Consider the following 24,623-nt stretch of genomic DNA (forward strand, 5'->3'; position numbering starts at 1 on the left):
TTTTTAAAAGCCTTTTGTCTGTCATATTAAACAACAGACAGGTAAGGATACTTTATAGTGTAAATAAGACTCGTTGGTGGTCATTTGATGTGTAGATTTCTTGTCCATTTGATGGGTGTTGCATGTCAGCTCCTCCAAAGTGACGCGTGGTGTACTGGCCTGTTGCCAGTTGGGCCAGGTGGCGGTGGGCAGGTCCCTGTCACTATAGCAACAGCTCTGTCAGTCTTCTCCAGATGTTCTGTGGCTTCTGCTGTGGCCATCAGAGTGTACATACCCTGAAGGAACTACCTATACCAGGTCATTGGCCTCCTATTGAATAAATGTATGTTGTCGGTAAATGTGTGGGCAGTTGGAGATTGTGAACCTGTGTTGGTTGGAGCAGTGTAAGTACTGTATATCTTTAAGGACTTTACAGAGAAAATCAATTGTGATCCAATCAACACTGGTAATTGTCAACATTGGGTGGTCCGTGTTAAAAATAGACTTTCCATCAGCATGGATGAGATGTGCTGGGGAGAAACAGTAAAATGGACAGCAACATGGACAATTACATAAAAAGATTTAAGCAATTGCTTTGAGCACAGTGTTCTTCCTTTTTTTATTCCTTGATTCTATTAGAGGGTATGAGGGGTACAGAGACAATGCTAAAATTTGATAAATAGGACAGAACAAGACAGAAGAAGTGCTTTGAAGAGCAAATGTTGCCTTAATTTGGGGAAAATGAAGGGAGAGCAGTGGGGCTGCCCCCTTGAAAGTCGATTGAGACTGGAATCATACGTCAGAGACTCTTAGTCGACTTGGATAACTTCAAATCGAGCATTTGTTTTTCTCATCGCAATGTACTGGGGATGTTTTGGGATGTCCCCAGATGTGGCTGCCGAGTGATTACTCTTGACTTTCACGCTACTCTTTGCAGCTGCAGACAAGGCAGCGGCACAGAGGGAGAGAGAGACCGCACCATAAGGTGAAGAAGTGGTGAAATTACAGCTCACAGCAAGTAAATGTGATACAGTCTGTCTTTTGTTAATATTAAGTGTCTGCAAAAAATGTTGTTGTTGTGCGTTTGTGAACTATTGTATCAATGGAGTCTGGCTTTGAAAATGGCATAGATATGTCTAATTTCTGTTGGAAAGGGCTATCTTTTTGAAAAGTCTATGTGGATGCCTGTGACTTCAATTCATCAACAATTTTCTCCAGTTTTAAACTCTTCATTCACCTGAGGCATGTGATAAAAAAAACACTGGTAATATGCGGTAAGTAATTCATATGCAAATGGTCATTTTGGGGTGAAGTATTCCTTTAACTTAGTTGTCGTGAATTTACTGGCAGCAGCATTTTATAAGTTGATGCTGCATTTTTGGAGGCCGGAACAAAGGATGATGCAACAGCACAGTGTGTCGGGGCTTTAGATACTGAAGGTTTGAGGACAAATGTGAATGCTGATGCCATGCTGACTTGGATCTGTTGTTGTAAGCTCACAATGTTCCCCACAGTGCTCATCGTGTTGTTTATGCGACAGCCCTGTAGTAGCTGGAGTAAGCTGTCATGAGCAAACAGAACCCAGCAGTGAATAAGCTTTACAGGCCTAGACCGCTTTGCTTTTGTAAGCGACTCTTATAGTGATATGATTGTGTAACTTTTCTGTCTCGGTACATTTTGGCTCATCATGCTGTGTCGGAGGTGGTGCAACTGCTTTTTTCCCTCTAGGGTTTCTAACAGACCAATTTGATTTCACACTGGCACTGTCTTGAAGGGGAAATCTACTTATGTTATTTAATAAAGTTGGTTTCCAGATTTTTGGATGGTACAACAGCATATGTGTTTAAAAATTTTTTTTAAAAAAAAGGGGGCTGAGCAAATTCAGACGCTGAAGTGCCCATAAACTGCAGTACATCAAATGGCCTCTTGAGGCTGGCTCCAAAACAGACCCAGTCCCCATAAACATGTTTGCAGCCTGGTACAAAAACAATTTTGGTCTTCATAGCTTATTTTATAGCTCACCCATTAACATTTTATTTAAGGCCTAAGTTTTGCATATTTCAGGATGAGCTGTTTGCGTGACAGGCAGTCTGCGAGGGTTCACTACTGTCTATGAGTCAGATCCACCCCTCACTCCTCCACAGCTCCAACTCGAACATGAGGCTTCAGAACGACAGTCTACAAACCAATAGGTGACATCACAGTAGCTACGTCCATAATTTATACAGTTTATGAGTCAGCTCCAGGTTGGGAGGTAGACATCGAGTTTGGATATGAAAAAAAAAAAAAAAAAGGCTGTGAGGTTCAAAAGCAGTGAGCTCATCAGACTCTTTGGCTCATCTCTGCTTGAGGCTATAATGGCTCAAGGCCACAGTACCCTCTACTACCATAACTCAGCCAGATCCAGTGGTGGAAGAGCTATTCAGAGTAAAAGTACTAATACGAACCTCTGAAAATACTCTGTTGCAAGTAAAAGTCCTGCATTGAAAATGTTACTTAAGTAAAAGTATGCAAGTATAATCAGGAAAATGTACTTAAAGTATTAAAAGTAAAAGTACCCAGTGCTGACAAATATTTAAATGAGACCCCCAAACCTCAACAATATAAAGAAAAAAACCCCCAAAAAACCCACCTTACATCTCAAAATTATGAAAATAGAGGGGGAAAAAACACCCGCAAAATCAAATTAAAAAAAGAACAAAAAACTTAACGTTTATCAAAATAGTTGGTGATTAATTTTCTATGAGTAGACTGATTGATAAAACCACTAACTACAAAGATGTCAGATAAATGTAGTGAAGTACAGTTCTTGAGTTAATTTACTTTTTTACATTCTACCATTTACCAGATCTATTGCATCATGGGTAATGAAGGCATCATGTTTTGACAAGAAAGAAGAATGCACTGGAAAAAAAGAAAGAAAAGATACCTCCAGTTCTGCTTCATCAATCTAGATAATTGTTTTTGAATAAGAATCAATATGGCACTCTTTCATATCAACTTCAGTCATGCACATTGCTTCATCTCTCTATTAAAGTGTGCTTTTTTGTCAGTCAAGCCTATGTGACTTTTACATATATGTTTCTCAAGTGTTCATTCAGACATGACAGGACAGTTACAGAAGGAGCCCCAGCGCTCAGCAAGGGAGTGGTGGCACGGCTGAGAACAGCACTGAACTGGAGAATAATGATATGAAGGAATAAGAGTGTTCTCTGTTCTCTCACAGGCTGCCATCAGTGATGGATTTTTGAATGTATTTTCTAGTTAAAGCTTTAATTAATGTCCATTGTGAGTGTGAGGGAGGCTCGCCTGCTTCTCACAGCGAATCTCCTAAAATATTTTCTCATCAATTTCCTTATTAATTAGATAGAGATTTTTTTAGATGTTTAGGACTAACATGAGAAGAATCTCCATAACAATGTAAAATTGTCTCATTCACTGTATTTCATAGTTAAGGGATTTTATTTTCTTTGAGCATGGGAGATAATAATCAAGTGATACATTTATTTCTGTACTTTTAATTAGGCCAAAATGTGTTTAATCTCTCTATGTGGATGTTTTAACTTGTGCTAATGTAGTTTTTATGTAAATCTGACAGCATTTCTCCTCTCCTCTCCTCTCCTCTCCTCTCCTCTCCTTTACTCTCCTCTCCTCTCCTCTCCTCTCCTCTCCTCTCATCTCCTCCTTTCCTCTCCTCTCCTCTCCTAAGCACTGCAACTTTTAATTGTTACTCCTCTTGCTGTCTGAACTTCCGTATCTTGCCTGAGCAGGTGTGAGAGGGGAGACATTTCCTCCTCCTGGTGTTGGGATAAGCTTCCAGTATGTCAGTCCTAATTTTAAACCAAACCCTACTTCATATCGTTTCATTATCTCTCCCTTAGCCAAGACACCAGATAGTGTGCAAACAGAAAGGTGTAATAAATATTCCTCCTCTTTCTTCCTCGCTGGGCATTTTTAGATACTCATTGATTGTCTTCTGTCGTGAGCACTTTCTCTTTCTTTGCTGCCTTCTTTACCTCATTTGCTTCCTACTTTCATCTTCTTTCATCATCATCCGCTCCCTCTCTGCGTCTTTCTGTCTGTCTTTTCATGCTCCACCCATTTCGTACCAATTTTAGCAAATGGGTAAGAGGTGGAGAGATTGAATTGGAGAGATTGACGCCACAGCCCACATTCATTTCCTTTCCATGTTCATCACGTCTCACTGGGGCGGTCATTTATGTTAATGTTAGCATATAAAATATGCCATTTGATGTCTTTATCCAAGTGCCCTTTTAGCAACATGAATGCATACATATGTAACACGGCTGACCCCAGGAGCAATCTAAGACTTGACCCTGGAAGATAAAAGCTGACCTTGGAAGATTTAGTGTCATGTTTAATCCACTGATGGACTGAGGCTGCCTTTGCAGTGGGAATCCAGCAGCAGGCCGGTCTAATGTGAGCAGACAGACCCACATTGGGGTAATTAGAGGCACTTTGCAGCTGACAGTTGTAACTCAGCGTGCAGCCAGAGGGCTGACTGTGTTGTGTAACCCACACTTTTTAATCAGCTGAGTAAGGATTTTCTTTCCTTTTTTTTGAGTTAAGAGTGCAAGTAATGATTTCCCAAGAGAGTAAGGGACTATGACTTTGCCTATAAGACATTTTGTGTTCATCCCATGCCTCTTTTAGTGCATGTGTGTACCTTTTTTTTTTTTTTAAAATCTCCCAATGTAGATATTTTCCACCAAATTGCTTTCACTGTAGCTACATCTACAGTGCCTGTTTAAAAGAAGAAATCACGCACATATAATGCTTATTTTTACAGGGTGTCTGCAGCTCCTTCAATGGTCTTAAATGTCTTTTATAGGTATTGGGCTTAAAAGTCATTAAATTACCTTAAATTTAAATTTCTGAAATCTTATTTGTCACAAATAATTCATCTAAATTAATTTTAATTAATTAATAAATATTTACATTTCACAAATACAGGATTAGAACAAGAACCCAAACACTGTTATGTTCTCTACAAGACAGTTTCGGGAAAACATGTTCCTTAGCTTCTCTGCAGGTGCTGCTTATCCTTTCTCTCATGTCACGTAAACTAGATGCTATTCTTTTTTCTAGATTTTAATATCCACCTGAGCAGAATCCCTCTGTAACATCGACAGCGATGGACACGGGGGCATTGCATAAATAAATTTCTGATCTCTATATACAGCCAACCTTGTGCATCTTAGGAAGTTGACACGCCTTTGTATTGATTTTTCACAGTTGTACTGAGGGATCAAGCATTTGGGAATTTGTTCAGTGTGCCTAGTGTCAAAGTGTCTGTTTAATATAATCAATACTTTATTTTTTGTTCCTCTTATCTTTAAGCCAATTAAAAAGAGAATGCCCAGTGTGACTCATGTTTTTTGCTCTCTGTCTTTTTCTGTCTACTGTCTACCTTTTGTCTGTAGCTGCAAGAAGCCCTCTCTGTCCTGTCTGACCCTGCGTCTCCCCAAGTGTCCTCTGCACCAGCTGCGTACCCTCAGGATCAAAGACTTGTCGTGGAGAACAAAGGAGCCTATCGCAGCAGGGAGGCCCCATCTTCTTCGTCCTCCCACTCTACGTCCAGAGGAGCCGCAAAAGACAGAGACAGAGATAGAGATAGGGACAGAGAGAGAGACAGAGAAAGAGATAGAGATAGGGATCGAGACAGAGACAGGAACAAAGGGAGGGACAAAGACAAAAAAAAGAAGAAACACAAGAGAAGGTCGAGATCAAAGTCAAGGTCAAGCTCGAAGAGCAAACACTCCCTTCCCAGTGCCTACAGGAGAACCCGCAGGTCCCGGTAAGACACTTTGGCAGTGCAGAAGTGTCAGTGGCAGTGCAGAGGATCTCAAAGGGCCTGTGTCCACATCGTGTTTTTCTTTGGCTGAAAAGCGGTGACAGGGTGCTGGGGAGCACGTCATAAAAATGTGCTTGCAGCATTTTCTTTAAGTGATGTGCCATAAATGGGTATTATTTTTATGACAACATGGCATTAATGTTAAGCAAGGTAGCTGACATAATGTTACATTAAAAGAGTGTTACCCAGTAGGGTTGTCAACATATTAGAATAGAAAAATACACTGTGCGTGTGCCCTTTCTCTAGGTGGTCACATGTGGCTAAATCTGCTCTCTCATTGGGAACAGTTAAAAAAGGACGCCAGCGTTCAGAAAGAAAATGTGGACACAGGCCCTAAGTATCCAACAATTTAATCTGATCTTGAATCAAGGTGATGTGATTGGATTTCACATACATATTTTCTCACTTTATGACTGTGTCAGCTCAAAGTTTTGCAATTCAGTGAGAGAGATTAGTCTTTTAGTCCTGACAGTGCACAGTGTAGCTGTCCAGCTAAGATCTTTATTGGCCTCTGCTGCTGGTTGCCACAGACACATCAACTTAGTAGGAGCACTTATTGCGTTTTCTATTTTGTTGTTGTGTTTTTTGCGCTGCTTTGTTGCAGAAAAAATCATAAACTGAATCGTCTTCTTTGAATCAGCTTGCTTTTACCTGGGCAAATAACACATGCGGCCTGTATCCTCCATAATCTCCTGGTTTATGCAATTTGGCTAATTAGAATTTCAATGGGATGAGTCAAGAAGTTATCTTAAAAAAACCCCAAAACTTTTCTCTAGATAGATATGAAACTGTTCAGAGCAGTATTTCTGTGATTGGTAGAGCTGCGGTTAAACGTATGAGACATTTAATGTCTGTGAACATAATCATTAATCACCTCCTGTTTAATATTCCGTTTTAGCTAAACATTAAGTATACAGCACACTGCTCCCATATGAACAAAAAACACATCCTAATGTATTACTTAGTCTGTATTTCCTGTTATCCTTTCATTCCCTTTCCTACTTCTTTTGAAAGATGAAGAAAAAAGGACAAATGTGAAATGAATCAATGGAACAAATGCAGGGGTAAAAAAGGAGAAATTAAGAAAAGGGGAGGGATAAAATCATTTAAGAGAAGGAACTATGGCAAAAAGAGAGTAGAAGTGATAGGCTGCTTTGTTTGGTCGTTTATCTGTCAAGATGGACAGTATTGACCTGGCCGCTTTGTTTAGCCACCCCAGCACGAGCTGACATTTACTCAGCTGTCCCTTCATTCCTGGTTTTGTTTTTTAGAAAACAGTTAGAGCTTCACTCTCTAACCCTGGCTGTTTCATGTCTGTAAATGGCATGCATGCTGTGCATATGAATTGGTGGAGGAATTTAATCTAGTCCTGCCCTTTATGCAAAGAAATGTGAGAAGTGAATTCATCTCTTATATCATACATAAATATTTAATTGTGTTTCAATTCCGGCTAGAGTCCATGTGATATAATATTTATTTAAGGAATTTACACATGTGTATTTCTCCTTTGGCACAATATTTAGACTTTTTTAACTGTCTTAATGGGATCTGCGCCACATTCAGGTCTTCAAATAGTCCAGTGGAATCACTGAAAATGTTGCTCAAACCCTCACTGGCTATTCCTGGTTTCAAATCCCGTGAAAAACCATCCTGATAGCTTGCTTTATTTCTGTCTGTTATCTCCGCCATTCTTGTTCTTCTTTCAAATGCATCAGCTCATCTACCGGCTCTGTCTCGTGTAATTTAATGGCATTTCTCCAGCTTACATTTTCTTTGTCCTCCCGTCTGGCCAGATCCCGCTCACACTCCCCGGGGAGAAGGGACAGGCGGGGCTCCTCATCAGAGAGGAGACGAGAAGAGAGAGAGCGGGATCGCTATCATCCCAGCAGCAGCTCCAGCCTGCCCAGAGGGCATTCGAGATCCAGGTAAGCCGAACAGCAGGTGTCATCAGTCTGAGGTGAGAGGATGAATCATGGGGTCTCCACGTACAGCTGTGTTTATTTTGTCACTGAAAACACTGATTATTAAAAAACAATCACACAATAACATGTCTTGATAATACTGTGTGTATATCCACTATACATTGAGCAATGTTTAGATTGTGTCCTTAAGAGTAGATTTAGCAAGCATACCTGCAAGACACTTAATCCCCCAAATGACCACATAATGCAACAGACAGCTTGTACTTGAATTTAAAGTAGGGCTTTTGCCTCCAGACAGTATTCCACGCCTTTGATATATTGTGTGATGTGATTGCCTGAGTCTAAAATCTTTTCTTTCTTGCCCTCCCCTTCTCACTCTTGTCTCCCAGGTCCCCTCCTGAAAAAAGGAAGAGCTCCTTGTCGTCCTCAGGACAGATGCAAACTGTGGGTTCCTCTCTCTCCCCATATTCCTCGCCCTGCAGAGTTTTGTCCCCATCAGCTAGCCCCGCCTCCAGCCTGACCCACTCAAGGTAACCCTCAACAAGCATGTCAATCAACCATCTAAGCATTTAGATTGCTCTCCCATGTATAAGTGAAAGTCTCTTCACTAAAGAAACAAAAGGTTGTAGAGAGGACTTGTGCTTAAAGCGGGTAACTGAGGTTACATCCACAATAACATGTTTTTGCTTTAAAAAACATAACTGTTACTAGTTTACAGTGATTCAGTGATAGCCATAGCTGGGGGTATTATGTTTTCGTGTTGTCCGATACATGAACGTGGTACCTCAAGAACGCCTTTAAGGAATTTCTTTAAATTTATCACAAATATGTACATGAACTCACAATGCACTGATAAGATTTTAGTTGTCAAAGGTCAAGGTCACTGTGACCTTGTCTTTCTTTCTTGTTCCCTTGAGGGAATTTTTCAAATTTGCCACAAAATGTTCACTCGGACTTACAGATGAACTGATAAAATTTTGGTGGTTAAAGGTCAAGGTCAATGTGACCTTGCATCCGTCTTATTCTTGTGGACGCATTATCTCTCTCACCTTTAGAGTATTTTTCAAATTTGGTACAAATGTCTACGTGAACTCAGCCATGAACTAAAGGAGAGACATTTAGTCAGATACTGAATTGTGTGTCAAGCATTCACGTTTTCACAGACATGGATGTTAACTGGAAGTGCAACATGACTGGCTCATGGAGGCATACCACTGCACGGCGGTTATACTAGTTCTACACCTAGCGTCCACACTAATGTGGTATTTTTGGAACCCCTAAAACAGAGCCCTTTAAAAATGCTGGAGAAAAAAAGAGTGGTAAATCTGTAACCGTCGTTGTAAACTGCATATTCGCTCTGTTGAGTGGGACCTTTCTTAAGTGTAGCAACAGTAACTAAATGTTATGGGGCCTAACAATGTCTCATATGTTTAGTGTGCCACCATTCATTACCGCAGCAGTATCATGCAAAAAGATATGTTGAATGCAACTGTAAGACTAGCTTTATGAATGTGAAACTCTCGTCGGTAAAACAAAGCTCAGGCCTTGTCTGTTGTGTCCAAGAATTTCTAAATCCAGTATGCATGAGAGAGACTTCAAGCATTAAATCTGAACAGTCACTGATATGATGGATACAAGCCAACGTCTTTTAGCTTCAAGGTCGTATGGCACAAAAGCATTCATGGCAATGGACACAGTCTCTTCTGAGGATGTATGATTGTTGGTCTGCTGTTGAAAATATTTCCAATAAAGAACTGCTAAATAAATATGCAGCTAAATCACTCCTCGCCTTCCCCTCCCCTCTGCCGGCTGTACCACGGGAAAGAATTAGGGCAAGCCATTTGCAATATGAGCGAAGCCATCCTTTTGTATGCACCAACAAAGAAATCAGTCATGTGTTTGAACATGACAAGTGAAGAAGATTAGGTGTAATTCATGCTTTTTGACTCAAATCACTTGTAGCTAAAGCTCCATTTCTGTACCAAATCCAGCAGAGTACTTTCAAGAGAGAAGCCGTGTGCAGAGTCTTTCTGTACAGTGTGGAATGGTCAACACGCAGAGGCAGTGATGAGCTCGTCATCAAACCAGCAAAGAAAGCACAAAAGTTATCAGGCTGATGGAGTGCAACACAATAGTGCTGCCCTTCACATTGCATTGAGCCACATCACCGCAAGCAAATGTCAGTGTTAATTCATGCAGCTCTCAAGTCGCTTCACATCTTGAAGCAATTAACTTTCCTACTGAAGCAGTGTCAGATGTTAGATTTGAAATGCATGTCAGTAAAATTGATTTGTAAGTGCTTGAATATCACCAATATGTCATGCATTAGGTGAAGTAGTCCCATAGAAAACAAAAAACATTCATTTTCTCATTTAATCCATGTGGTTCAGCTGTATAAATACAGTAGCTATCTCTGCATAACAGTTAACTTACAATGTGCCCTCTCTTGGAGGGGCGACAAAATCTTTTCAGAAACTTAGTGTAGATCTATGACTTTTATTCACATAATGACAAGCCATTGCACACTCAAGATTGAAGTGTGATTAGCAGTCTTACATATTGTAGTCCTCGGTTATTGTTGATTTTGATTTAAATGAGCTAATTTAATGATTACAATGTATGGTACCATTAGACCAACCCGTAAATACTGGTGAGCGAGCACCTCCAGCTTGTGGCATTACTGTCGTGCCAATAACAACGGTAAAGCACACCCTCTCATGTAATATTGTTTAAGTATAATATGACACGACACGACACGACACGACACGGTACAGTACGATGTGATATGATTTAATACAACTTTATTGTATATTTTTTACACTTCATTTTGTTTTCTCAGACAGCTCCGTTCATGAATAGAGTGAAACAAAGATAATCAGTTGTGGTATTCAAGTATTGTAAAACTGAAATCATGCAATGTTTGAGTGCTGCCTCTCCAGATTATCATAAAATCATGAATATATCTGGTATACCAATTTTAGAGAGGAATGGATTTGCAGGATTTAACTTCCTATGGCTGTGTGTCGTGACTGGAAAAAAAAAGAAAAAGCTTTAATATTTCAACACATTCTATGAGATCAGCAGAAGATTCTTTGGAGTACAGGCGAGGCGTTTGTAAAGATGATTTTATAATGCTTCATTGTTCATGTACAAACTGAACAATACAAAGTCTTGAGGACCTCAGTGTCATTGCATCCAAATGATTTTGCAATTCTCAAATTATTTTCACCAGTTTATTTAATTTTCTCACTCAAAAATCAGTCTATGGGAGAAAACACAGAGTACTTACTTTCCAACATACAATAAAATATATGTAAAATATCAATACCACAAGATCAGTCCCACCCACCATCGCCTCCCAACAAAAGAAATTTAAACTACATGTTTTAGTTATATCACAAATGTCTTATAATCAACCCACAACAGACTGAGAATTATTTCCCATGTAACTCCTGACACCAGAGCTGCAGCTACTTTTTTCTGAAGCCATGTATGAGGAGATTTCCTTAAGTCACATAGAGACAGAGGGAAAATCTGCTTTTTCAATAATAAAGCAATCAATTTATTACCAGCAATTAAGGCCAGTTTGATGAACAGCACCTTGTTTCTTTTGGCAAGAGAGATGTCAGATATGTTGCATAGTAAGGCTTTTTAGGTGACCAGGGGATCTCAAACCTGCAAATCCCTTTAAGAGTTTCAAATATTGAATTCTTATAATGTTTAAATTTATTACATTTCCAGATAATGTGAATAAGGTTACCTGTCTCTGTTTCGCATCAAGGGCAAAGATCTGATATTGATTCATTCATCCTTGCTGGGGTAAAGTATGTCCTGTAGATAATATTAACCTGCAAAAGTTAATGGCAGCTGTTATATGAGAAGGATTGTGCTTCCTTACATATGGATTACCATTCACCGTCTTTAAAAGTTTGTTCCAAATCTCATTCTATATTTCACTGCTCCAAAGTCCCTCCCAATGGACGAAAGAAAATTTGCCCCTTGCAAAGACTAAACCCCTCAACACTAGGACTAAATGTAAGAAAGTTTGGGAATCTGTTGTGCTACCCAGAAAAGAAGGGAAAGTGGTGACATGCAGTATTTTCAGACAAAATAATCAACAGAAGTACGGAGGACCCATTAAGATCCGAACACTAGCCACTATAGGTCCCAAAGGAGGATTTAGGGGGGATTTATGTACTTAAGGCATGGCTGGAAGCCTGGACAGATTGGATATTTCATGCAAAGGAACAGTCTCTTTTGAAAGTGCTGTCAATAAAATTGTTCCACACCTCTTTATTGATGTCATCTGTCAGGTCATGATGAAGTGGCTCAGAACAACAGGTGTCGGACATCTGGCCATTGATTCCATTATCATATTATTCAAATGACAGAATAACAAACAGATCCTCTTTTATCAGTGCAGGGAATAATCACATCTTTTCTGAGATATTTCGCCGATTTTCAACCAGCTTTGTTTCAAAACAATGTGGGAGTTGTGTGTAAATGAACTGTGGTAAAGTTCCCTCCATCTAACCAGTACCTAGATATCTTTCCTTCCGCCATGGCAAAACACTGCCAGATGCTGTCATTTGGCGGTGTTTTGCTTGCTTTTTGGGCTGTTGCTCTAATAACAGGCACTGTTATTAGAGCAACTGTACTTCCACTTTTTCGTGCTGCCCGCCAACCCTGCCGCCAGCACTAAGTATTTAAAGAATACATAGCTGATAAAGAGACACACCTGCTATCAGACTTGGACTGAAATTCTATCCACTGAATTTCAGTGGAGCAAAGACATTTTTTAAGTGTAGTTCCATGAGGTATTTGAGAGCATCTGCCTTTCATGCATAAAGATCAACAAGAGGAGAGAGAAAGGTCAAACCTTCACAGAGGAAGGACTCTTAGTCGGTGTCGAGGCTTACACCTGAGATGTTGATCCCAATCTGTTCCTGTAGCATTCAGAGTGGCAGAGGGTCGATAAGTCACCTGATATCTTGTGTGCCCTGTTGTGCCGTCTTCTTTGCAGACTTTCTGTGTGCATGGGACACTGTCTTGATGTAAATCTCTGTTTGGATCCATGTCAGTCATATATAGCACCATAAGTAAGATGGCACCTTATAACTGTGCTCCAGGAGCCGTGTTCACAAATGCTCTGAAAATACTTTCAAAAAGTATCTTGGCCTGGAAATTTCTAGCAAGGAGTCAGAGCTTAGGAGTGATTTAGAAATGGTCACAGAGCAACTTTGAGCTAGGAAGAGACACAAACATTTATCTTAGTGAGGAAGTGTGGTTGACCCCGTTGCTAGGTATGATGCATTCTTTTAACAGATGTGATTGGTTGTAACAGACACGGCCTTTTGTGAGCCTGCAAGCTGTGGACACCCAGTGTAAATTAAGTGAAGTGCATCACAATGTTGGACTGTGAAAGCGCTGATTTTGTGATCACACTGCTGCACTGTTACATTTTCCTGCTGCCAAATGTCTTAGTGTTAGTGCTATCTTTCTGGCATTAAATTGATACGCGTTGGGTATCAATCAAACCACAAAAATTATCCCCGCATCATATAATCTGTGGCTCTAATCTCTTCTGTTTAAGAAACTCTTAAAGTAATAGTTTGAGATTTTTGAAGGGGGGCTGTATTAGATAATTATTAAACTCTATCAAAGTTATAAATATTGTTTCAGAATATATACTCTAGCAGCAACTCTTAGTACCAGGAAGCTTTGTGAATACGGCCCCAAATCTCACCTTAACAGATCATGTCATGCATTACTGTTTATAAATTATTTGCATACACTGAACGACCACAAACATCTTCAAGCCAAATGTATTGCTTTATAATAACCCTTTGACAAACGTAGGTGTAACTGATTCAAAGAAATCTTCAGCAACTAGGAGACAGAAGCTGTGTTTACAAAGTTTTGATTTATGGAACCCAGTGTAACTCTAAATAGCAGTTTTTTCCCTAAAACATTTTGAATGATGGCACACCATAGAAATATTTTTTTTTACTTGTTCAAGAGAAAAACATATAAAGGCTTATTTTTGTTAAGGGACCATTTGCTTATAACTAAGGTATTTCATGAACATCAGTTGCATGCTTTTAAAAGCAACAACATCTAACATCACTAGTATATCAACCAGGTGATGCCCTTTGTTAGGATGAGAGTGCTTTTTTTCTTTTATTTATTTGAATTGTGTCATTGTGTTTGTAGTAATTTTCTGTCTTTTCAGAGAACAGTTATTGAAGCAGGAACAACACCCCTCCATAAAATGGATTTTTCAAGTATTCTGCTGTCTAAAAAAATGTATTTTCTTTCTACAAGGGATGGACGTAGAGCAGGGCACCATAATAATTCCAGGTTATGCATTCAAAGAAGTGTAATACCCAAGATTGACTGACATACACAGAGACACACGTCCCAAATTGTCCCACTTTTTCAGTGGACTGAAGCGGGAAAACTCCTTAACATCAGCAGCAGTCTGCTTCTTGTCACCTGTTGTGTTCAATCACCGTGATGCAAAAGACGTTTTCTATTTTAAAAATCTCGATGAATTATGGAAGTTAGACTGTAGAGACATAAAAAGCTTTGGACAGAGCTATGAGGTTGAATTTGAGGCCTGTGATTTTGGCCATTTTGCTGTCTTTATGCATGTTTATATACTTGTCTGAGTTTGACATTGTTGACATGTTTTTACAGGTCACATGCCATTTCTCTTTCATGTATCTGTCTTTTCCTTCTCCTCTTTCTTCTACAGCTCTTAATGTCTGTCTTTGAACTTTGAACATTTCAGAAGATATGAATATTGTATAGGCTCTCCTGTTAACATGATTGGTTTTCTCCTCTCTCGTCTTTGTTTCTCTTCTTTCTACAGGGGCGGTTCTCTGGAGAAAGACAAGGCAGTGTCCTCATCCATAGTATCCTCTGTTCAGTCCAAAATAACTCAGGTATTGTTCTTTGCTTTTATGCCAAATATATCCTGCACTTTACAGCCCACCGAATACAAGTGTTGTTCTCTTTCCATCATGCAAAGAGGAAGGATGGAAAAGTGCTGCGTTGGTTGAATTCATTTTTTATTTTATTTACATATTCTGCTTTATCTGCTGTTTGTTTGCACAACAAACCCATGCATTATATTTTATTTAGCTTAACTTGTTTGAACCTTGAAGAACTCTCTGTCATATCTTAGATTTAGAAATGGTATAGCTGTCTCATCTGCATCTTGTAGATTAGCTAAACCACGACCTGAAGTAATTTTCTACTACACTAGTTTGTGTGTGTGTGTGTGTGTGTGTGTGTGTGTGTGTGTTTGTGTTTGTGTTTGTGAGAGTCCTTTTCATAGACTACACTTACATGCACTATTATTCCAAATGTGACAACATTCCAAATTTGATACAAGTCATGTCATGTCATTTCTGAAGTAGGCCTCATGCCAAATACAGAATTTCTGATTAAGACTTGTGGTGTGAAGGTATTATTTGGGTTTTAATGGTGTTCTTTGGGCATGTATAGAGTCAGTTCAGAATATGCAGTACATTTTATTTGGGGTTTTTACTGCAAATTGTGACACATGGCTTTACCTGTTTACAGTCAGATCTGTATATTGAATTGATCACTGAAGAAAAAGAAATAAAAAAGAAATCATTAAGTTAGAAAAGGTTGTTTTCAGACTGCAAAATAATGACACACACCAGTTGCAAAGTACTTGCTGTCAGTAAAGAGAAGAAAACAATCCAAGACTTAATTTGTTTATTTTTTATTTCAAACCGCAGCACTTTGCTGTATGTCATCCCCTCTATCTCCCACTTACACTCTGATGTTACCAAAAAAATACCCTTAAAAAGAATGTATTTGAAGGAATGAAAGACGGTGATAGTGTTCACACGGAGGCAATATGGCATAAGTGGCTTCAGCTGTTCCACTTTTCCGTATTTTGAAGTGATAAACGACATGTTAGGGGCCATTAATTAGTGTGTGTGCAGCTGCATGTAAACAGGAACATCAGTTGAATATTCATTTTCATTAGTCATGCAAACATCATAGAAGGAATATTGTCTTTTTGGGAAAGAGGACAAAAGATGGAATATTTAGACATAGTGAGTTGTTGGCTGTGCATCTTTGTCTGTACTATAGTGAGTTTGGGTATTCATGTCCACCTGTTTACATTTCATCTGTTTGTGTGCATTTGGGGTGTGTATAGTTATAACATATATTCAATGTTAATACAACAAAATCTGACACATCACACCTGCAGTTGACATCCTTAGTGATTTTAAGCTTGAGTTAATCATTGCGCTTTTAACCCTTTGAAACCTGGAGTGACATTACTTTTCTTGAGATGCTCCCAGATGCCTCAACAGTATACTGATTTTGCTGCAGCACTGTAGGTGCACAAACTTGCCATGTGTCTGTGTACTTTTCAGACTTGTAGTCAGGGTTGACTTAAATATGAAACTCTGAAAAACAGCTGATCGGGATAGTGTAATTTGGTCATAAGGAAGGAAGTAAATCCTGACTTGAGACTGACTTTGAACTGTGTTAGTTGATGGTACTTCAGGCTGTAGTTTCCAGTGTTGAAAGGTGTTCCCGGTATTTTGTCTACCTCTACAGAGTAATATGGTTATCATTACTTGTATTCTGACATTTCAACACACTGGCAAAAAAATCACATATTGCAACTGTAACAGCACATCCTGGCTGAAACTGCATTTCCACCCCCTAAACTCCTTCTGGGAGCAGAGCCAAGAATTTGGAAAGATAGACTAAATATTGGTTGATGCCAGTTGAGCGGTAGGTGAATGTAGAGACCTTGGAGACCTTGCTCCTGACAAAATCTGTGTCTTCTGATGTGGGATTTCCGTCTCTACTGAGGAAGGAGGCAAAGCTAATGTGTTGTCTTCTAGCACTTGTTAATTCAGACAAAAAGGGGAAGTTGCCATGTACCGGAGCTTATGTTCAATAAGTTGTTTCTCCCTAAATTAAAATGTCTTAAGCGGTCAACCTCTCCTGTTCACAAAGGTCAAAAGTTTCAGCATTTCATAAAGTGTGTTTTGCCTCTAGACTGTGTGCAAGTTGTTTTTACTTTTCTTCAAGCAGCTCCTATCCATATTTTCATCCAACAAAAACCATCAAATGATAATGAAAATGTGAAAGGGGTCACTTGTACTGATTATCACCTGAATCTGAACGGTATTATTGAGCTTTATAGTGAGTTCCAGCTCATTGTTTATCATTCCAGCTGCAGCTTCACTGTTTTGGTTCACTCTCATAGTGTTGTTTTCTTGCTCAGCACTAACAGGGACCGAGTAGCTGCTAGAGCCAGATATTCTTCTCAGGTTGGTTAACACCAAAAACAGAGCTAAAATAGAGTGAATGTTAGCATTAAATTTGCTAGATGGCCAGAAACTTGACTCTAAATGAATGCTTATGTTGCTCTGTAACTGCTGGATGTTAACCATAGACTGTATAATGAATGTAGCTATCGAGCCGTCACCCATGGATTTGTGAGGTGCTGTTTTGACACCTTGAGTTTGGCATTTCGGCCATTGCCATATTATTTTGTTATGGGGTTGTTGTTTTTTTTTTTGTGTGTGTGTGTGTGCGTGTGTGTCTTTTTGTAGCAGGCTGCAAACATGTTTATTTCTGCTGTAAAGCTGGCCATCTTAACATGGGGATCTGTGAGGATTTACTCTATTTTGTAGCCAGCTTCAAGTGGCAATTCAAGGAATTGCAGTTTTTTTTGCACTTCCGCACTTTCAACTTATCAACTTATCAATTTAACGTTGCGTGTTTACAACTTGTTTCCACTGCCCCCAAGTGTCCCAAAATAAGTTACTTTCTGTTTAAGAGAAACACAAAATTGTTATTATCTGGATTACTATCACATTTGTCAACAGCTCAGAAGCCGCAGTCTCCCATTGAGTGTTAAAGACAGCATAGACACTTGCATCCATAAGATTACAGCAATCACACTCTGAGCTCCGCATGCTGCCACTTTCTCACAGTTGTCTCTACCAACTGTCAGAATGATAATGCTTTCTGCATTGCCACATCAGTAACGTCACTACTGCACTTGCATTTAACAGTAGCTCAATGCAACACTTGAATTATTCATTATTTCTGATGCAGTCACACTGTTGTTGAGGTGGCACAGGCTTGAAAAATGGCAGCCATCCTGTCATTTTCTACAGAGGACATTGGTTACACAAAAAATATATGGTGGTGTCACATGCGTAATGGAATGAGTGGGTTGCATGTGACACAATAAATGTAGCTGTCTGTGTTTTTTCCTCATTTGGGTGCCAGAGCACACAATAAAAGGAATACTTGTGTGAATAAATGGTACACGCACATTAGTCACCATGTAACCTCACACACGCCTCCCCAATAAATTCTGACATCCTCCCTGTTCCACTCTGTTCAAAATTACAAGGTCCAGTTTATGGCTGTTTATCATGCTGCTTTCAGAAATGCACCTTAATCACATGCATGCACACAGACCAGTTCTGGAAGAAAAATATGCTGTAGGATAGGATAGGAAGGAAAGCAGGATATTAAAATTGCAAGATTCATTTTTTTTTTAGAGAGTTTATTTTCTCACCTCAATGGGCTTTTTTATTTGTTGCAAAAAGGCTCCAAAGAGACATTAATACAAGACAATTTTCACTTCAATCACTTATCATTGGGACAAAAAGTCTTCGTCTGTTTTCTCTTTAATTTACTGTTTAATTATTATTATCATTATTGTCATTATTTATTTATTTTATTTGGTTTGCCTCTCTGCCAGCACTTAAGTGCAATATCGCGATATACTGTTTATTTATGTAATTCTGACTGCTGCGGAAACATGAAGAAACATCCCTCAAGACAAATTTCAAAATCAATTACCCTGATTTGCCTAAAGCCTTAAATCAATTCCAAGATGAAAAACCTTTCTGGAAATGTCTCATGATTTAACTTATATGTGCTTCTTTGCAATATTATCTTAGACCGCCATCTTTGATTAATACTCCTGTGATTTTATCTTTACTTTACATGCATGATGTGATGCAGTGTGTTGATTGATTGATTCTTATGCAACCTCTGTGCAACTGCATGCGTTTAAACACGGAGGGTAGAGCCCAGCGTGCAGGTGTAAATGTGATCAGTAGCCTCCGTTATATTTTGTAGCTACATTATTTAACACTGAGAATAAAAAAATGATGTGTAGGTGTAGGAGTAGTTCTACCTACGAGCAAACAAGTGTTGCAATGAATGTAGCGAGGCTGCAGTCAAGGCCAGAATCCGAGAAGCACTGGGACTCGAGCTAATGGAGGTCAATAGAGTGTGAATGGAGAAGCAACACTGACTATTTTGTAAAAACACTGGTGCAACTTCAGAATTTGGAACATTTTCTCTCCTCTGGCCATCAGCCACTGCGTGTGTATGTGTGTGGGGGAGAGAGTGACAGAGCGTGTCTCAGAGTGAGTGTCCGCTGTTTACAGATTCACCACAGACACAAAACCACGCATTTCATATCCCTTGATGCTTCAACAAAAACATTTCATTTCTTTCTCTCGCATAACAAAAACAGAACGTCTCCTTGTGTCTTCATCTCAACATACCAATATAAGCGAGCTCATGAAAACATGTTGTTCGCTGCTGTTGCAACATGCACAGATTCACAGCCACTAACTACTTATACCCCATCTGTGATGTTTTACAAACACATATTGAATAATTCAGCACATCCTCATCTGCCTAATGGTCTCCTCTTCCCTGAGGGTGCCTGGTTGCTATTCGCCTCAACCCGTCTCTCATTTTCCTCCTGTTTGTCTTTGTTCCTCTGTCTCCTGTCCTCTCTGCTTTACATTTGTTGTGCTTTGCTCTATTTGATAGATGTTTGGTGCACTCTGAGAGAAGCTTTTATAAATTGGTCTTTTTTTTTTCTTTTTTACATTGTAGTATTTATAGTTTAGATCTAAAGCAGTATACCTGTGTTTGTTTGTTTTTCTTCCTTCTTTAAAGTTAAGATAACAGAAAGGCTAAGTCCAGTCTTAAGTTGTCTTCAAGCTTGACAGCAGATAAAGAGAAAAGCTGTGGAGAACTTATCCCAGGCAGGTGTGTGAATGTGGGTGTGTAAACTGAATAGAAAACTCAACATGTTGCATAGCCCCCTTGAGATATTTCTAACAGTAGATTATAGTGTTAATGTTAAACCTTGCAGTGTGAATGTGTTTGCAATTAGAAGCAAATCTGTGAAATGCCTTCTTAGGTCTTTGATGCAAACTGTTTTAAAATTATGGTTTTATAACTCCTTCCTCCTGTCTGATTTTGTGCTCACAGTTTTTGGAGCTCCCAGACAAAAGCCCAGATCAAAGGCAAATCGGCGTTGGTTTCGGTGCTCAAGTGTTCTGTTCAAAGACCAAGTGTTCTGTTCAAAGACCTGTGCCAAAAGGCTTGCTGATGAACTGCAGATACTCCCCAAATATCTAGCATACTAAATATCTGGACCTGTTGGGAATGTGAGTGTTGGTTTCTTTTAGTATGGCGAAGGTATGACCTGCCCTACTCTGCCTAAGGGGCTGTACCTCTGCAGCATGATTAACCACCTGGAAAAAATGAGGTCAGACACTTGGTGCTACTCATGTCCACTCTGTTCCAATGTTCATGAGCATGGGGGCACGTTGTGTCAGAGGTTGGTAAGCAACCATAACCAGCACTGTACCGTATCTTCCTACCAGGAATCCTGAGTGCATAGCCGATCGTCCTCCAGAGGTTTCTTAAGTGTGTATTGGGCCTAAAATATTGTCCATTGAAGAGATGTAATCCCTGCATTAAAACGACCAACTTCTCCTCCCTGTTTATTAAAGACTGATATTTATGGAAGTAAGGAAAGATATCTGCTGGCTGTGGCTGGTTGTTCCTTGTCACATGACAGGCGGTGCGTGCTGTTGCGTTCTAAAAGTTGAATTCTGTGTATCTCAGTGCGTAGCCGTCATGCCTTGAGAATTAGGCAATTTGGAATGCATGCAGTCAGTGCTTATGTGCGTGCCTGAAGCACATCTCCATTAAAAAAAGTAAAAATGAGATGAAGAGACCCACCCGCCCCCTCCTTCAGTCTCAAACTCAGACTAAACCCTGATAAAACAGTAAAACTAGGCTTATTAGATATAAACCCTGAGATTCTGCTACTGTGTTGTCTCTTTCTCAACTAAAATGTCTTGAGAAACTCATTTTTGTGTCTTGTTCAACCATAATTGCATAATTGAGTTGGTAAACAGGAAGTGGGCAGCATTCTGTTTCCTGCATAGTGAAAACGTAGGCCGAAAAAACTCAGATAATGCTGTAAAACTAAGCAGTGTTGATCAAATATAAGCAGAGATTCTGTTAAAATGTCAACATGTAACTGTAACATGAGTTTTTTTTTTTTTGTTTCCAACCAGCCGCCATAGTGTCAAATTACAGAGTCTGCATTAATTTGCCTACCAGCAGGAGCTTTTATTGGTCCAGTGCGGCATAGTGCATTCTGGTAGTTGTAGATTCTTCCCTGTGAGCAAAAGAAAGTTCCATAGTCCTTTTTCTCTGTTTTTTCTGGTCATGTAGCATCAATTCCAAAACTATGCTTACAAGTGAAATACTTCTTTAAGTATTCCACTGCTGATTTACTGTGTTGCATTAACAGATCAGGAGAACGTTGTTTGTCTTGTCGGGTTTAGCAGGCGGTGATGGATTTGTATTCTTAAACAGTTTTCAAATGTAAGCTTGTATTTATGTTTTATAAAATGTTGGATCAATATTTATGTTAACATCCTATGCATTGTTTATTGGAATATTTAGTTGTAAGTGGGTTTCGTGCTTTTTCAGTATTATGTAACCATAGCAGGCTTTTCCATGGGTGACAGCTGTAACGTGTGATGATCTATTAATATAATACAGTTTCTGCTGCACTTTCATTTGCCAAAACAAGAATTCAGCTGTAGTTTGAACAACTTTCCACTCAGTTATTAATAATTTGGGGCATTGTCTGTTTGTCACATTCGTGTGTGTATGGGTGTATGTGTTATATTTGGATACACCAGGGTTTGGGGAGAAACAGCCTTTTGAGTGATTTGATATGACAGCTCCTTCCCTCTGTGATTACAGCTGTTAATTTGTCTCATCTGTCAGGAGAGCTCAAGGGTGGATATTTGTCCATGCGTGTATGAATCACTCTTGGGATGCAAATTAACACCTCCTATTCAGCAATGCAAGCATTTGCCCCTTAGTCAGCAGAATTAGCATTTCTACCTGAAGAGGGGTGGCATGGAATTTGATATTTTTGCAGCTCCATACTTGCTTCAATCTACTTTATAATTCTCTCTTTAGCCCTGTTCTCTTGCGGGCAGCTCTGGCTTTCTGAGAATTGTTTTTACTATCATCGTCTTTTCTTGTTTACATAATACATTTACTTTTGGCCACTGAGCAGGTCAGCTGCTGAAATCAGGGATTATGTGACTGTAGATGGAATGGTTTAGGGAGGAGGTAATATGCTTACAGAACATTATATTGTAGTTTAAATGTGTCATGTGTTTAAAGGAATTACTAATGGCTCAAGGGCAGAAAGCATACTCCAAAACAAGCCTGAAAATACAACAGTATTTCAACCTCACACGAGGGGATTGCTCATGGTGGTGAAACAAAACTGAGCTAAACGCATCTGAAGACTGCAGACTGAGAAGTTGATTCCCAGTAAAAACAGCACTACAAGAAGAGGTGTCATACATTTTCATTACAATACAATACAATATTATATTGGTTCTTAGGACAACAATACGATACTGCAAAGTCTGTCTTGATTCAATATTGTTTCAATTCAGTTCAGGGGGCTGTGACTGATATGAGAAGATATCAGTAAACATATCATCGTTAGCACTTTTTACAAAGAGATCGCACAAAAGGACTGCTACAAAGTCCTTTCTGTACACCGCCTTTGTTTTTTTTAACATAGCATAACATGCGAGTAACAGTCATTTGCTGTCAAATAACGGTTGATCTTGTACTCTGCTTGAAGGGTAAGGAGCTCCAAGACCTCATCATTTTCCCAATATGCAATATTTTATTCTTCTGGTAACTGCTATTTGCTGCTTTTTTAAATCTCACAAAGGTGGGTCATACACGTCGTCGAAACATCACACCTGTCTCGTTGGTGGCCCCGTCGGTAGTCCCTTCAGTGGTCCCGTCAGTGGTCCCGTCAGTGGTCCCATGCTGCTGGCTGATTTGGCCACATTACTACCTCCGGTGCGGGCTCAAAGTCGAGTCAACTCTCTCCACCCATTCTGCGAATGTACATTTTATCAAGATGAGCACAGCGGAATAACGTTGAACGTTAAATAACGTTAAATTGCGGTTCTTTATTGGAGGGGCGTATAACAACTCCACAGTCACAGCCACATTCTTGTTTTAGATCAAGTTTTAAGTTTATTCCCAGTTATACATCGACACCAGAAATATGTGTGAAGATGTGTGGTAAATTAAATTAATCTCTTCTTCTCTCTTTGCAGGATCTGATGGCCAAAGTGCGAGCCATGCTTGCCACCTCCAAGACTTTCCAACCTCCTAATTCCTAAAGAAAACATGGCCAATCAGTGATTGGCATTCCCTGATTTCATGGAGATTTATTTGGCCTGGATCTGTTTCATCTATGTGTTCATCCTTGATTTATTATTTCATGTTGATTTGAGCATTGGCAGATTCAGTTTGGCTACATTATGTCTTCTGCAGTATTGTTAGAGTGATGTAAAGGCACTCATTAAGCTGAAATACCTGGTTTCACACCTGACCTGAGAAAACAGCTCACCGGCTCAGAGCTCATGACAGCAGTTGACATGTTTTGGTGCAAATGTGGAAATAAATCCCTATGTTAATTTGCATCCTGTTTTAAAACACTTTTCTCCCACGTGATGAGTCATTCTTTGCAGCATTGCGTAGAGCTGCTGGAGGTCCGTATTCTCTCCTTCTATGAAGGGTCGTGTTGTTTTGATAAATTCAATTCTCTTCTCCCTCATCTACTATTCTCTGCTGTTGTTTTCCTTCTTATGTCCGCCCCCAGCTGTCTTTTCCCTTCAGCACCTCACACGTCTGCTTGAGAAGCCCTTTTAATTTTCTATTGTGTCCCTCAGTTCTAGTGCGTGGCCTTCTACTTCTGTTCCTGGTTTGTACTGTAATGGGATTTAATGCAGAACACCTTTCTAATCCAAACTGTCAATAAAGTTTCAGTTATGATTTATTTGTGAGTATTACTCCTTTTCTTTTTTACCTTTAGATTTGTGTGTGCAAATACAAAAGTTGATAGAGTAATAAAATAGCTGAAATTAGGGCAAAAGACTCAGCCACCCTCCCAGTCCTCCTCTTCTCCGTCCTTCATTTGGGATACACTGATAAGATGGAAAAAAATATGTTTGCTGGCCCAAAACCTTCACCTCCATTGACTGTACGGAGTTTAGCATCACAGAAGCATTGCTGATAAACCCGATAAACATAACTGTAGATCAGCTGATATCCTCCAGGTGTCTGCTGCCGCGGCTAAGATGGCTCTTATAACCAATTTCTGTACCTTGGCAGTTAAACCTGGATACAAAAACTGTTCATGGTCTGTTACATGCTCGTAAGGGATTAAATGTTTGGGAAAGATATCGCTGTCAGAGCCATGTAGAGGCTGAAAAATAATCCATAAAATGTAAAAATCAATGAAAAGACAGCAAAACATGGAAGATATGGTCATCTCCCTCTACTCACATATATAGTTCTGCTACAGCATTCTGAAAGTGATGCTGTCCAAAATAATGGACATAGCCACTGTGACATCACCCTATGGTTGTGGACTCTCA

General features: G+C 39.5%; 1 protein-coding gene across 1 annotated transcript in view; it reads left to right on the top strand.

Moving 5' to 3' along the window:
• Positions 1–24,022, top strand: part of LOC121959589 (splicing factor SWAP) — a 62,722-nt gene extending 38,700 nt beyond the window's left edge. Inside the window, exons 15-19 of the mRNA XM_042508985.1 lie at positions 5,424–5,797; positions 7,648–7,779; positions 8,166–8,306; positions 14,651–14,723; positions 23,298–24,022. Coding sequence (XP_042364919.1) covers positions 5,424–5,797; positions 7,648–7,779; positions 8,166–8,306; positions 14,651–14,723; positions 23,298–23,363 — 786 coding nt within the window. The 3' untranslated portion in view covers positions 23,364–24,022. The remainder of the gene's footprint in view (positions 1–5,423; positions 5,798–7,647; positions 7,780–8,165; positions 8,307–14,650; positions 14,724–23,297) is intronic.
• The last annotated feature ends 601 nt before the right edge of the window (positions 24,023–24,623 follow it).

Source organism: Plectropomus leopardus, chromosome 20 (genome assembly GCF_008729295.1).
Source record: "Plectropomus leopardus isolate mb chromosome 20, YSFRI_Pleo_2.0, whole genome shotgun sequence".
Classification (NCBI taxonomy): Eukaryota; Metazoa; Chordata; class Actinopteri; order Perciformes; family Serranidae; genus Plectropomus; species Plectropomus leopardus.